We start from the raw sequence: 13,686 nt of genomic DNA on the forward strand, positions 1-13,686 counted from the left end.
ATTAACAATTAAATTAATAAATTATGATACTGAATAACTAGCACAAATCAGTGTTAGTATTGTAGACTGTCACAAATAGAGCCTACAAGGGCTCCAAGAGAACGTAGTTGATTTATAATAAGAATAGAGCTAATTTGAATCACTTCCCCCATTTGCCAAGTTACATTTTCTGCTGATTGTGGCACTCACTGGTCCGACTTCTCTAAGAGTTTAACAGTGAACTAAAGAAGACCTTAAAACATGCACTGTACCCAGCACCCCTTCTTCAAAATTTCCTCGAGAATTTCGTGGGCAAGCAAATAGAAAACTCTTAAGCTGCTGCCAGGGGAAGCTGATGACATTCCTGTTTGTATCTGTAGTTCTGGCGTGGGTACAGGTCACCACAAGGTCTCTCTCTCTCTCTCTCTCTCTCTCTCTCTCTCTCTCTCTCTCTCTCTCTCTCTCTCTCTCTCTGTGTGTGTGTGTGTGTGTGTGTATTGGAAGCTGGCAGTGGTGTTTTTTGAACATCTGAATCAGATCACAGGGAACCAAAGCCAAGAGGCTGGTATGTAAGGAAGTTTCCAGGGTTTTCCAGTGTTCGGACAAGGGCATCTTACTTTGGGTCAGGGTAAAGAAAAAAGAAGTACAGCAAATGATTTTGTAAATGAGTATTTCTTGAGACACTTTCTCAGATTTTGTTTCCTTTTTATTATTTTTTGAGACATGGTCTCTCTATGTAATCCTGGCTATCCTGAAACTCACTACGCAGACCAGGCTAGCCTCAAACTCAGATACCTGCTTGCCTCTGCATCCCTAGCACCTGATACCGCCCAGATTTTCGTTTACCTAACCATGCACAAACACTTATTAGCAATAGGATCCCATCTCTGAGAATAGGAGTAAGCCTTTAAATTTAAACTGGTTATGAGAAACCTGTTTTTATTTGCATATAATTTCACCATGAACCATCAAGAATGTTCTATTAAGCCAGTTAGCATCTAAGACCCATTTTTCAAGTCATAACTTAGGCAATATTTACTGGGCCGGTTTGGCGCCACCCACCTCCAAGAGATGGTGTTCACTGGCTTTAAAAATTACACCTTCACTCCTCCAATGTTGCACACACAGGCCGGGAAAAACTAAGTGGACCCCTCTCTGACCATGCGGCCCCGCCCTCCAGAACGTCCCCCCCACTTCCGGACACGGCGCTCCGCCTACCTCGCGTCTCCGGAACCTCGGCTCGGCCTGGCTCGATAGCTCTGCGCTGTTTCTCGGTTCCGACCGTCTGACTTCGGCGCTGTTTTGTTTGCGACGCTGTCGTGCGCTTTACGGTGCGCTTTACGGCCGCGGGCGGGGGCGAAGGGGAGGGGGCAAGCCGCGAACCGGTGCCAGGGCCTTTCGGCCGGGAGGCGAGACAGGCAGGCGAAGTTGATGCCCGGCGGTGGGGTGAGCACGGCGTCTGGCCGGCTCCACTCCACAGCGGATCCAAGAGGAGCGCGGGAAGCGGCGGCAACGTTCCGGAGCGGCCCCGCAGGCTCGAGCGGAGGCCGAGGCGGAGCAGGTGGCTCCGGGCCGGGGAGTGGAGGCCCCGGGAGCCCCGCGGGCAGGATGAGCCTGACCCCGAAGGAACTCTCGAGCCTGCTCAGCATCATCTCTGAGGAGGCGGGCGGCGGCAGCACCTTCGAGGGCCTGTCCACAGCCTTCCACCACTACTTCAGCAAGGCCGACCACTTCCGCCTGGGCTCGGTGTTGGTGATGCTGCTGCAGCAGCCGGACCTGCTGCCCAGCGCGGCGCAGCGCCTCACGGCGCTCTACCTGCTCTGGGAGATGTACCGCACCGAGCCACTCGCCGCCAACCCCTTCGCGGCCAGCTTCGCGCACCTGCTCAACCCCGCGCCGCCCGCCCGCGGCGGACAGGAGCCCGACCGGCCCCCGCTCTCAGGTACCGTCCACAGCCAGCTGTGCGGGCGCAGCCAGCTGTTCTGCCCGGAGCTCGCTGGCTAGGACAGTCCAGTCTCCTTGGAAAGAGAGGATCATCGCCTCCCGCCCCATCCACACTCTCACTAAAGTAGGGAAGAGGTAGCCAAAAGTTCCAAGTTGTGTGCTTTTTTTTTTTTTAAATTTGCTGCACTACAAATGATCCCTCTTAACCGAAAAAGCCAACAAACACATCGTACAGCCCACCGAAGGGCTGCACATAGCTTCGTATGTCAAATACGGCTCATTCATTATTTTTAAGTCTACCCCCCTTCCCTTTTAAGTCTCAAAGTAAAGAAGAGAACCTGAAGAAGTGGCAGGTTGAAATCCGCATTACACAGCCGCCTTCTTGGTCTGCTGGACTGTCATGTGGGCAAAGGATGACATTCTTCTCTAAGTCATGTCTCCTGGAACAGATTTGTAGAATGTTCCCTTTTGCAGCATTGCCGACATTAGATGTAGGTTAGATTCGAGGATGCACCTTTAACTTTGGTACCCACAGATGGACAAGGTCACCCCCTCTACCCCACAAGCCTAGCCCAGGACTCTAGGACAGCTATACCCACCCACTCACACCCTCTACCCCTGTCACAAGCTGCATTTTAGATTTTTTTAAATATATATTTTTATGTTCACTGGTGTTTTGCCTGCATGAATGTCTGTGTGAGGGTGTCAGAAGCCCTGGAACTGGAGTTACAGACAGCTGTGAGCTGCCATGTGGGCGCTGGGAATTGAACCCCGGTCCTCTGGAAGAGCAGACAGTGTTCTCAACTGCTGAGCCATCTCTGTCTATCCCCCTAGGTTTTTTTTAAAAAAGTGTATTTAAACTGGACTGTACTCCAAGCCCTAAAAAAGCCTTTCTGAATGCTACCTTATATAAGCTTTAGCATTATGCAGGGATCGAAGTTTTTGATAACAGAAAACTCTGAAGAGTTACTATAGCCATGTGTTTCACTGACATTTCTCTAGATCGCAGAATCTCAAGTGATACACTTGTTTATAGACTTTATATTTGATTAACCGGAACTCAGTTACATTTAGTTTATAAAAATAGCTTGGTGTGGCAAGTAGCAAGTTCTGTTTTACCAGATTCAAGTTAACTTAAAAAAGTAACCATTGGAGAGAAATCGGTGTACATTTTTATTTGCAGGGTTTTTGCCTCCTATAACTCCACCAGAAAAGTTTTTTCTTTCCCAGCTGATGCTGGCACCCCCAAGGGAACTCTTCAAAAAGACACCTCGCCAGATTGCCTTGATGGATGTTGGAAACATGGGGCAGTCCGTGGACATTAGCGGCCTTCAGTTAGCCTTGGCAGGTAAGGAAAGGCCGTTTGGGCATTCTTGTCTGTTCATGAGAACCTCTACTTAAAATCCAGATTTATCACTTTTATTTTTCTTTTTAATTTACCCATCTTCTGTCCCCATCTCCCTGTCTGCCACCCCCTGTTTTGTTTGTATTTTTTGTTCTCTCTCTCTCTCTCTCTCTCTCTCTCTCTCTCTCTCTCTCTCTCTCTCTCTCTCTCTCTCTCTCTCATTTTTCAGGACCGGTTTTCTCTGTAGTTTTGGAGCCTGTCCTGGAACTAGCGATCCAGGGTTTCTTTATGGCTGTTCCTGGCTGTCCTAGAACTTGCTCTGTAGACCAGGCTAGCCTCTAACTAAGAGCTCCTCCTGCCTCTGACTCCTAAGTATTGGGCTTAAAGTATTGTGTACCAACCACCATGCCAGATTAAGCCCTTCTACCCCAGCATCCCCGTTCACTTTCCTTTTTATTTTCTGTGTTTTGTGTGCTTTTAGTTGATGCCCATCCTCTCGTCCCACCTCCCTGCTGTCCACCCTTGCGCAGACCCTTTAACTCCAGCATTCCCGTTCACAGTCATTTGTGTCACTGTGTGGTATCACCGTTCTTACCCCTCCTGAAAGCCTCCTTTTACTCCCTCAGGTCCCCTTTCTAGTTTTCCAGAATTTGCAAACATTACCACACTGCATGTACATATATAAGCAAAGTTAATTTGTATATGAGAGGGAACCTTCTTTGTTTTTTTGTCTGCAGGAGAGAGTGACTATCGGGGCTTTCTGTCCTCCCCTCAGATGAATGCTGTCCAAATCCCTTTCCTCCTCAGAGCTCACCACACGGTTCATCTCTGAACCAGACATGGTAGCACAGGCCTTTAATTCAAGCACTCAGGAGGCAGAGGCAGGTGGATCTCTGATTTCTAGAACATCCAGGGTTACATAGTGAGACCCTATGTGAAGAAAATATAAGGTAAAGCGAACATCCCAAATCCAGATCATCTGTGTAACGCATGAAGCAGATATCTTAGTAAGGTCTGTGTACTAAAGGTATGTTTGTGGGTGATTCCTATTGTGTTTTCTTAATTTTAAAAACACAAGCAAACAAGTTGAGCTTTAGTGACTGCAGAGATTTATCATTAACTGTTTGTTCGTTTCAGAAGTTTGATATAAAAGTCCCAGCAAATACCTGTTAATGATTGGCTTTCTAACTCTTAGCTGGTTATGTGTTTTTCTATATCTTGGTTAGTAGTTGTTATTTAACTTCTTTTATTTTTATAATCAAGAATGAAAAGGTGGCGTTGGTTTATTTCAGTTAGCATTTTTCTTTTGACTGAACAAGACTGAACATCATATGGAATGTTTGAAGTATCTCTTTTCATATGTCTTTGGCTAGTTTTTCAGTGGGTTGATGGTCTTTACCATCTAATTTTAAAGTTGTTTTTATCAGGAATTTAGTTCTTTGTCAGTCAAGCCTCAGAACACCAGAGTGCATCAGTATCATGCTAAGGAAAGAAAGCTGAACACTTCACCTTGGATTAATTTGACCAAGATTAAACCCAAGTTTGACTTCTTTCCTTCTTTCTCTGTGTCTTCCCTCGGTCTGTAGTTTTGGTCTGGCCTGTCCGTAGTCTCTCTTTCCCTCTGTCTGTGTTGTCTTCCTCCCATCCCCAGGGCTTCTCTGTGTAACAGTCCTCGCTGTCCTGGAACTCCTCTGTAGACCAGCCTGCCCCTGCCTCCTGAGGGCCTGGATTAAAGGTGTTTGCTACCACTGACCTGTAGTCTGTAGTTGCCCTGGCATCTGTAGTCTCTCTGATGTGTGAGTGTGTTCCCGTTGTCCTGTCAGGTGTATCTTTGCCTGATGTCTGTCTCTAACCAAGGCCATTACTCTGTTTGAACATTGTGGCATCACATGGGAAAGGAGTGAGGATAACAGGAATCCTATCAGCGCCTGGCTGTATAAGGTCTCTACACACTATTTAAGATTACACTGTGCATTTAGTTTATGTTGTAAAGCTGATACATGGGAAATCCAAGAGCAAGTAAAGTTGGTTGTTTCATTGTTCTCTGAGTACACAGCAAATTCTTAGGTCAAGTCTTAAGTGACCTCAAGGTATGTTATTAACTTGGGCTGTGAAGTCCAGAAAGAATGCCAGTTTCTTAGAATGTAAGAAATATCTTACAAGAGATTAAAATCTTATAAGAAGATATCTTTCAAAAAATTGTATCATTAGAGTCTTCTGGTTTTATTTCTTAGATTTAGTTTATATACATATATATGTATATACACACATGTACACAAACATACACATATATACATATATATGTATATATGTGAGTGTTTTGCCTGCGTGTATATATGCATACTACGTACATGACTGGTGCCCTTAGAGTCAGAAGAGGGTGTGGAATCCCCAGAACAGGAGTTATGCATGGTTATTGGCTGCTGTGTTGGTGCTAGAAATTGAACCCAGGTCTTTTCAGAAGCAAGTGCTCTTAACCACTAAGCCATCTCTAGCCCCTAGCCCTCTATTTTTAAAATGTTAGAGTCTGAAACATGGCTTTGTATCCTGGTTCCTAACATTGCTTCAAATGTTTATTGGCCATTTACAGTTTCTGTAAAATGTCTGTTAAAATTATTAGTTCTTTTTTCCTTGTTGGGTTATTTTAATGTTACTATTGTTTGGTTTATAGGAGTTAAAAGATATCTATTTTGTACCCCTGCTCTATTCATGGTGTTCTCAATTTCAAAATGTCCTTTCTCCCCCCAGTCTCAAGTAGCTAAGTCTGGCCTTGAGTTCTTGATCCTCCTGTGTCCACCTTCCAAATGCTGGGGTTGCATGTGTCTTGTCCCCAGGTCTGGCTTAAAATGTTTGTCTGAATCTCTTCCAGAACGTCAGTCTGAACTGCCAACCCAGAGTAAAGCTAGCTTCCCAAGTATCCTCAGTGACCCAGACCCGGATTCCTCTAACTCTGGATTTGACAGCTCTGTTGCCTCTCGGATCACAGAGTCTTTAGTTAGTGGACCAAAACCGCCTATTGAAAGTAGGTATATGTGAATTAACTTTACGTCTGGCAGTGCTCGATGGAACTTTTCAGTTTTTGTAATACTTGTTTTCATTGAATCTGATGAGAGACTTCCTGCCTTACTATCTAGAATATAGCAGAGATGAACAGTAAAATTTCTGTCTAGAATATAGCAGAGATGAATGGTAAAATTCAGTTTTTTAAAGCAAATTATACACTAGGATGCTTATTACTTATTTGTTACGTGCCTGCCTGGAGATAGAAATTTGTATTTTACTAAAATGAATCTGAGTTTGTTTTAATAAGTCAGCCTCTTGTGTAGAGTAACCTTGAAAACTCTGTGCAGCTGAGGATGACCTTAAAATCCTAATCCACTTGGCTTCTATCTCCCAAGTGCTGGGGTTACTGAGGTGTGCCATACCCAGCTTTTTTGTTTTCTTGTTTGGGATCAAACCCAGGAGCACTGTGTAAAAGGAAAGCACTCCACAGCGAAACTACATCTTCAGCCCCTGAAATGGACCTTCTGTAACTTCATGTCTAACAGGGTCATTTTATACTTCTTCACTAATCTTATTACCTTTTGTCTTTCAGTTTTACTGACTTGATAGCCTTTATTTTACTTTAATTGGGGGAAAAAACAAAACAAAACCCCCAAAACCCACTGAATTTGAAATAATGCAGCTGTACCATTTGGTTTTACAAGCTCCTGGGTGATTGAAGACAGGGACATTCTGCACAGAGATAGGAACATCATCTCCTAAATACAGAGCACAGGACTTGGAAGCTTCCAGTGTGACTTTCATTTGGTTTAAAGTGGTTTTACTGTTTGAAGTTTCAGCTAGTCACAAGCATATCTCCAGATCCATGGCACTTGGTGGTTTTTGGTTTTTGGCTTTTCCAGACAGGGTTTCTCTGTGTAGCCCTGGCTGTCCTGGAACTCACTTTGAAGACCAGGCTGGCTTTGAACTCACTGAGAACCACCTAGCCTCAAGTCAGAGATCTGCCTGCCTCTGGGTTTGATTGCACAGGCAGTCAGCCAGCTATGTGTGTAACTGAGTGTAGCCACACCTCGACATCCCTACCTCACATAAAAAGCACTTCTCTGAAGTGCTGAAGACTGTAAGTAGTCTGAGGAGAGACACAGGAATTCATTCTGGTGATACTAGTGAGCAGACATTGAAGATGTGTGCTTGGTGTTACTTTGCCAGGAAGACTTTGTTTGTAAATTCGAGATTCATCTCAAATTTGGTGGAGCCTAGGATCCAAAACAGGACAGACCACCTTCTGTTCTATGCGGGAAATGCCCTCTGGAAGCCCGGCAATGGTAACTGGGTAAATGTTACTGTTAGGACAAAAGGAGAATTTATTGCTGTATACTAGAATCAGTAGAGAGGGAGGGAGAGTTCTTTATCACAGTTTGGTAGAAGTTGGTTACTCCTGGGTCTTTTGTGGGGTTTATCATGCAGGCAGGACCCATAACTGGGTATTTAGGCAGCTGAGTGTCTGTCTTGTTAAGTAGTAAAATTTACTGTGCAATATGTCTTTCTTGAGACTGGCCACTTGGATATAGTACTGTGGGTCACTGGGAGTTAGGCCACAAGTGTTTATGTAAGATATTATAAGCCACTGAGGGCAGGCTCGTTGACTTGGTTGTCATAGTATGAGGTTTAGCTTTTCATCTGTGTAGTGACCAAGTGAGGTGTGATGTTAGTTCAGGAGGAGTTTTAATGAGTTTATTTTACTATGTTGATAACTTACACATCAACCTTGAGTTGCAGGGATAGCTCCAAGGACTCCGTGTAGCACTGTGAGTTTCTGAGTGCAAAAATAAATAAGTAAAATCTTAGTTATAAGCTGGGTGTAATGGCAAATGCCTTTAATCTCAGCAGCAGATCTTTGTGAGTTTGGGATCAGCCTGGTCTACATAGTAAATTCCAGGATAGCCAGGGCTATATACTGAGACTTAAAAATAAAACTAATAACAACAACAACAATAATAAAATCTGCTAATTTGTATCTGTAGCCTAAATGGACATACTTGACTTTAAAACTTCATGCACATGATTTCCTCTTTCCAAAAAGCACATTTGGTTCCTGGCATCATGCTGATTTTGTGTGTGTGTTTTCTTAGTTATAATTTGAGTGGAATTCTGATTTTATATCATTACTGTTTGAAGCATGAAGTTGATCAGATATTCTTATTAAAGGCATTCTTGCCCTTCATTGAGTGAAGTGAATATAAGGTGTGTGCGGATGGTAGCTCGCTGTACTACTCTTATTATAGGCCACTTCCGACCAGAGTTCATCCGCCCACCACCACCTCTCCACATTTGTGAGGATGAACTGGCCTGGCTAAATCCTACAGAACCCGAGCATGCCATTCAGTGGGATAAATCAATGTGTGTTAAGAATAGCACTGGTGTGGAGATCAAGCGAATCATGGCCAAAGCCTTCAAAAGCCCTTTATCTTCTCCCCAACAAACACAGGTATGTATGTATTACAAGTAGTGTCCTATCCTCCCATAAGTGGTAAGTCGACATTCAGGAGGAAGCGATCTCTGAAGCTGTGTTCTGGCTTTTCCAAAATTTGATAATTTTGCTCTGATGAGACAAGTCTAATGACCGAAAATCTAGACTCTATTCATTTTGTCTCGGGGAAAGGTGGTGGGATAGGAAGGGTCTCAATTTGGGGCACTGTCAGCACATATCAGCTAGGCATATCATGTGCTTTGCCGAATTAGGCTGGACAGTAACTTGAGGGTGTGTGGTTACTAATATTTAATAAGCAATGAGGTTCCGGGAGTAAGACTAACACACAATGTTTAGTGGTGGACTGAGGTTATTGTTTCCTGCTGCCCGAGATTACAACTAGATAGACTCCTTGGGGAAGAAGAGCAAAGACACTCTAGGTTGTATATTTTATTACGTTTGTACACTTTCAAGTTAGAACTGGTAGGAAGATACTGTTGTTACCTCCACTCCAGTTTATCACTTAAAATATGCATTTTAAAAATATTTGTTTTATGTGTATGGTTGTTTTGTTTGCATGCATGTCTGTGCACCATATGGGTGCAGTGCCCATAGATGCCAGAAGAGGGCATCCAATCCTTTGGAGCTGCAGTTAAGCTGTGAGCCTCCATATAGGTGCTAGGAACCAAACCCTGGTCCTCTAGAAGAGCAGAAAGTGCTCTTTACCACTGAATCATCTTCTAGGTTCCCCACAAATATTTTTTAAGTGATGTAATAGCAATTGTTTGTAGTTTCTGTTTGTAGTCCAGTGTGGAATATACGAGTAGATAGAAGAATATAACAGTTAAGACAAAAGGGCATGGTGCATGCCTGTAATCCTAGCACTTGGAAGATAGAGACTGAAAATCAGGGATTAGGTGGTGGCGCACGCCTTTAATCCCAGCACTCGGGAGGCAGAGGCAGGTGGATCTTTGTGAGTTTGAGGCCTGGTCTACAGGAGCTAGTTCCAGGACAGGCTCCAAAGCTACAGAGAAACCCTGTCTCCAAAAAAACAAAAAAAAACCCAAAAACAAAAAACAAATAAACCACTGGCTGCTCTTCCAGAGATCCTGAGTTCAATTCCCAGCAACCACATGGTGGCTCACAACCATCCATAATGAGATCTGGTGCCCTCTTCTGGCCTGCAGGCATACATGCAGGTACAGTACTGTAAACATAAATAATAAATAAATAAATAAATAAATAAATAAAATCTTTAAAAAAGAAAATCAGGAATTAAAGGGCAGGCTTCACGAGATAGGGTCTCAAGACCAGCCTGAGCCAAGGAGACAGCCTCAAGGTAAATGATTTTGTTTTAAAGAAAAAGTGTATATTTGGACAAGAAAAACAATATTTCCATTTCTTTGAATTGCAAAGTGTGGGTATAACTTGAACTGTAAAATACTATAGGTGGAAGACCTGAAGTGTCTCCTATTCCATCCCTTTCTAGAGTATTTCTGTTATTTCTGGATAAGACAGGGCATGGCTCTTGATCTGTGGTTTATGGAGTTGTGTGTGGCTTTTTTTTTTAAACTGAAACAGGGTCTTACTATATATATATCAGATAGCCTTGAACTTACTTTGTAGCCCACGCTGGCTGCCTCCTGCCCTAATGCATATATTACAGATGTGTGCTACCACACTCAACTTGGCTTGTATGTTTTGGGAGAAGTTGGTAAATTGAGATTTTAAGAATGACACTATTATGGTCATATTGTATACTACCAGACAAAATCAAGACTGTCATGTCTATAGGAAGAATGACTAGTAGATTTACAAATTGCCTTTTATTTTTCTATCATCACAATTCAATTCTGAAATTAAGACATAATGAATATGGCTTTGAGGGAAGAAATTTAACAGATTAACTCAACAAGGATAATTTTATAATTCTTATATAAATATGGGTTTATATGTAGGAAACATACTCTAATATGACTCAAGAACCTCTCACTTTGGTTTTCTTTAGCTCCTTGGTGAGCTGGAAAAAGATCCCAAACTTGTTTATCACATTGGCCTTACTCCAGCGAAACTTCCAGACCTCGTGGAGAACAACCCTTTAGTCGCTATAGAGATGCTGCTGAAGCTAATGCAGTCGAGCCAGATCACGGAGTATTTTTCTGTCCTGGTCAACATGGATATGTCCTTACATTCAATGGAGGTTGTAAATCGGTAAGCTTTCATGTTCCACCAGAGGTATAGTTAATATTCAAACCCTGGTTAAATTACCTGGAAATTTGAAAGGCCGTAGCAGGTTTTTGTTTTGTTCTTTCTTTTCCCTTTTCTGATACCGTTAGCTTACATTGAGTCTTAGTATTCACTACATGTGAATTTAGCCTCCATTTTTAAGAACTCAGTTGTTAAATTTACTTCACTGTCTTTTGTGCCCTCTGCAATCCAGGTATTCCATTCCTTGGCAGCCAGTATTGGTAGCATGCACATGTGGGTCTTAGAATTGGACTTCTAGGCATGCGGTCCTGAAGATTGCTAGTGTTCTCCCAGCTTTTGTTACTGTTGTTTTGTTTTTTGAGACAGTCTCTATGTATCCCAGACTGCCCTCCCAGCTCTTAAGATCTTGACTTTGCTCTTCAGTGATCCTCAAGGGTGTGTTCTATGTAGGTTTCATCTTTTATTTTCTTTACAGATATATTTTAAGGTAAATTGTGAATTAAATGTACTTAGGTGGGTGGGTATTATTTTTCTGAGGTAGTCTTTACTTTCTGTTTTTCTTTTGATATAGGATCTAATAGTATCCTAGCTTCAAAGTCATAGCAGTTCTGAATGCCTCATTCTCTGAACCTTGGATTATGGGTGTAAGCCAAAACACATTTTTTGAACATCTCTATATAAGTTGGCAACTATTTTAAACTTGAACTAAAGAATGTGTTAAGTCAAACTGGTGACAAAAGCTTGGCAGGGTAGCTTGGTGCACAAGAAAGAGGCGGGAGAAGAAAGGAAGCATGAGCTTTCTAATTACTTTGTAAGCATTGTGCCACTGTGGAGCTGGCTGGCTACTGTTGAAAACATGCTGTTTGCATGTTCTCCTTGCTGGGACCTCCTTTATCATAGTCACAATTGCTGTTTTTGCACTGGCTAAATTTGCCATTGGATGGAGCAATCTGAGTGTTCTTGGATTCTGCCTAACTGCATTCCTCTAGTAGTGTCTTTACCAACCAATCCTGGTTCTGCTTTGTTTCCTAGCACCCATATAATTTATCATTCGCAAGGATGAAGCAGCCGTGCTGCTGATGCACAGATCTCAGAAGGCAGAGCGTGGGTGGCAGCTTTCTTAAAGTACTTCAGTGCCTTAGGTTTTATGTTTTAAGGTCAAATAGTTTGCAGTAGCCAGCCCTGTGTCTTAATATTTCCTGGGTTGAACTTGACCTCAGTGTGGAATTTTTGGTTATTTTCCCCTAAGGCAGGGTTTCTCTGTGTAGCCCTCTCTGTCCTGAAACTCGCTCTGTAGACCAGGCTGGCCTCAAACTCATTGAGATCTGCTTGCCTCTGCCTCCCAAATACTGGGGTTAAAGGTGTGCACCACCACCACCTGGCTGACCTATTTCATATTTCATTTAATGCTTTGGAAAATACTCTTTTGAGTTTACAAACTCTAAAGCTTGTTACACAGTTGCTGAGTCTTCTTCAGGACTTTGTAATGGTCAGTTCTAAACCTGTGTGTCTTGTTCTCAGGAAAGCCTGTTTTGGTCTCTGTCTGTTCAAGTAACTTTACCAGGTTCATATTACTTCTGCAAAGCTTCATTTTAATCTGATTATATGTTGTGCTGTTTAGTCCACCTTCATCTCACACACACTGCCTCTCACAGTGCTTATACTTACAGGACTTTTCTACGTTTTAAATGATGATAATAACTGTTGAGGTTGAGCTTGGAAGTGGGTAAGACCAAGACTGACAGTGATTCAGCCAGGAACACAGTATGACACTCATTGCTTCATGGGTAATTACAGAGTAAAATATGTAAATATAAACTTAACAGGAGTGTCAGAGGTTTAAGTGGCTGTGGCTCTTGGGTTTAAAACTAAAGAATTGGGTCACATAAATTTTCACTAGATGACCACAGAGAAATTTTGACTTCATGCTTACATTACTTAATATTAGCAAATACAGTTACAGCTCAAATTTTCTTTCATGAAACAGACTAACTACAGCTGTTGATCTACCTCCTGAATTTATTTCACCTTTACATCTCAAACTGCATCTCTACTTGTGAACAAATTAAGGATAAATATATGCAGGTGAGTAGTAGAAATCCTGTAATATTATTGTCTGCCAGGAAAACAGGTTTCTAAAACTTACCCCTTTTTCTTTTCCAGAATCGTCTGGTGCGTCTTGTATGTGTGTTTCTCCAGTCGTTGATCCGTAACAAAATTATTAACGTGCAGGACTTGTTTATAGAGGTGCAGGCCTTCTGTATTGAATTTAGTAGGATACGGGAAGCTGCAGGCCTATTCCGGTTGCTGAAGACACTGGATACTGGGGAAACCCCTTCAGAGACCAAAATATCAAAATAATACCTCACCAGAACTTCCCCTTCTGTTGCTCAACTGTATTTGGATTGGTTTTTAAAACTGTTGAAACTCTTGAGTGGATTGCTTGCTTTATCTAAGAAATATAAATGACACTATTACTTAAGCAAAATTTCCTTTTTCTTAGAGGAGTTTCCCATGGGTGAATTTTGGTAAGAACTTGGGGAAATGTATTTTTTTTTAACTCTCTTGCTGATGACAATCCATAGGAGAATAATTATTCTAAAAAGTTATTGTAGGAAAGGAAGTTCGGGTTTTTTTTTAAGTTTAAAACAAAGTACCCCACTTTTTTTTCTAGAAGAGTAACCTAAAAGCCACGAATATTGTCCTTGGTAGCTTCTAGTACAAACATGTTCAATGA

At 42.4% G+C, this 13,686-nt stretch overlaps 1 protein-coding gene across 1 annotated transcript; it reads left to right on the plus strand.

Annotated features, from left to right (window-relative positions):
- Positions 1-1,341: 1,341 nt before the first annotated feature.
- On the plus strand, positions 1,342-13,431 carry Cnot11 (CCR4-NOT transcription complex subunit 11). Its single transcript, XM_038341210.2, is given in 8 exon segments — positions 1,342-1,921; positions 3,107-3,271; positions 6,138-6,290; positions 8,557-8,759; positions 10,750-10,952; positions 12,937-12,973; positions 12,975-13,034; positions 13,113-13,431. Coding segments are annotated over 8 exon segments (1,530 nt in total). The 5' UTR covers positions 1,342-1,410; the 3' UTR covers positions 13,311-13,431.
- The last annotated feature ends 255 nt before the right edge of the window (positions 13,432-13,686 follow it).

The sequence above is a fragment of the Arvicola amphibius genome, chromosome 9, assembly GCF_903992535.2.
Source record: "Arvicola amphibius chromosome 9, mArvAmp1.2, whole genome shotgun sequence".
NCBI lineage: Eukaryota > Metazoa > Chordata > Mammalia > Rodentia > Cricetidae > Arvicola > Arvicola amphibius.